This window comes from Monoraphidium neglectum, assembly GCF_000611645.1.
Source record: "Monoraphidium neglectum strain SAG 48.87 unplaced genomic scaffold scaffold06486, whole genome shotgun sequence".
Taxonomy (NCBI): Eukaryota; Viridiplantae; Chlorophyta; class Chlorophyceae; order Sphaeropleales; family Selenastraceae; genus Monoraphidium; species Monoraphidium neglectum.
The window spans coordinates 1,133-2,333 of NW_014007156.1; the positions used below are offsets into that span (position 1 = coordinate 1,133).

A 1,201-nucleotide genomic window follows, 5' to 3' on the forward strand; every position below is an offset into this window, starting at 1 on the left:
GTGTGTATGTGTGTGTGTGTGTGGGGGGGGGGGGGGCGGACGGCGCATGGAGTGCAGAGTCTGGGACGGGGCGTTGGCAGCAACAGGAGCGTGCGGGGGGCGCGGACAAAAAAGGGCAGCGGGGCGGGCTGCCGGCGAGCCGCGGGCGCGCCGGCGTGGCACGCGCGGGCTCCGCGCTCAGCGGCCGCCGCGCTCGCGCGCTTGCGCTTGCGCCATCATCCCGTCCGCCCGCCGCCGCCGCCGGCCGGTGTCCCATATCATCCCCCTCTCAACTCCCCCACTACCCCACCAGCAGCAGGAAGTGGCGCAGCTGGTGCATCTGCGCCGACGACAGCGCCGGCAGCACCCTCTTGATGACGTCACCCTCCGTCAGCGCCAGCGGGTCCGCGCCCGCCGCCGCGGGCGCCGCCTGGTGCGCCCACAGCTGCAGCGCCAGCAGCAGGGCGCCGCGCAGCAGACCGTTGTCCTTGAGCGTGAGCAGGGCGGCGCGCGCGTCGGCGGCGATGGCGGCGTCGTCGACCTCGCCGCGGCGGCCTTTGGGAGTGTGTGTGTGTGTGTGTGTGTGTGTGTGTGTGTGTGTGCATGGGTACGAGACATGACAGAGAGGGAGAGATATTGCCGCGGCGGCCTTTAGGAGTGTGTGTGAGAGTGTGTGTTGGTGTGTGTGTGTGTGTGTGTGCGTGTGTGTGTGTGTGTGTGTGTGTGTGTGGGCGCATGTGCATATGCCCTTCAAGACAAGCGTGTGCGCGCGGAATCACGGGATGACGGGCAAAGCTCCTCAGCTGGCCGATGTGCGAGATGCGCGCGCGTGCCCGTCAGCCCGCACGCACCCACCTTCCGGTAAGCCCCAAAACAGCCGCCTCAGCAGCGCGCCACCGGCCTGCGCGGCGGGGCGGCGCAGAGGTGCGCGAGTCGCACGGCGCGGCGCAGCCACGAGCGGGGGCAGTGGGGGCCGCGCGCAATGCAGGGAACGGGCACACGGCCCACACCCTCGTCCGGCCCTGCCCGCGCTGCCGCTGCGCCAGCCCCCGGCGCGGCGGGAGGGCAGGAGCGCGCGCGCCGCGCGGCGCAGCAGCCAGGGGGACGCGGCCGCGGGCGGCGACCGCCCAACCCACGGGAACGAGCGCGCCTCCCAACCCCCAGCCCTGCCCGCGCCGCCGGCGCGCCGGCCGAGGGCCGGGCGCGCGGGGGCGCCGCCGCC

General features: G+C 73.7%; 1 protein-coding gene across 1 annotated transcript in view; it reads right to left on the reverse strand.

Moving 5' to 3' along the window:
* MNEG_16540 (hypothetical protein) overlaps positions 1 to 597 on the reverse strand; it is a gene marked incomplete at both ends in the record, with an annotated part of 1,687 nt that extends 1,090 nt beyond the window's left edge. Inside the window, 2 exons of the mRNA XM_014034990.1 lie at positions 290 to 534; positions 591 to 597. Of these exons, the coding sequence (XP_013890444.1) occupies positions 290 to 534; positions 591 to 597 (252 nt within the window). The remainder of the gene's footprint in view (positions 1 to 289; positions 535 to 590) is intronic.
* Positions 598 to 1,201: the final 604 nt, after the last annotated feature.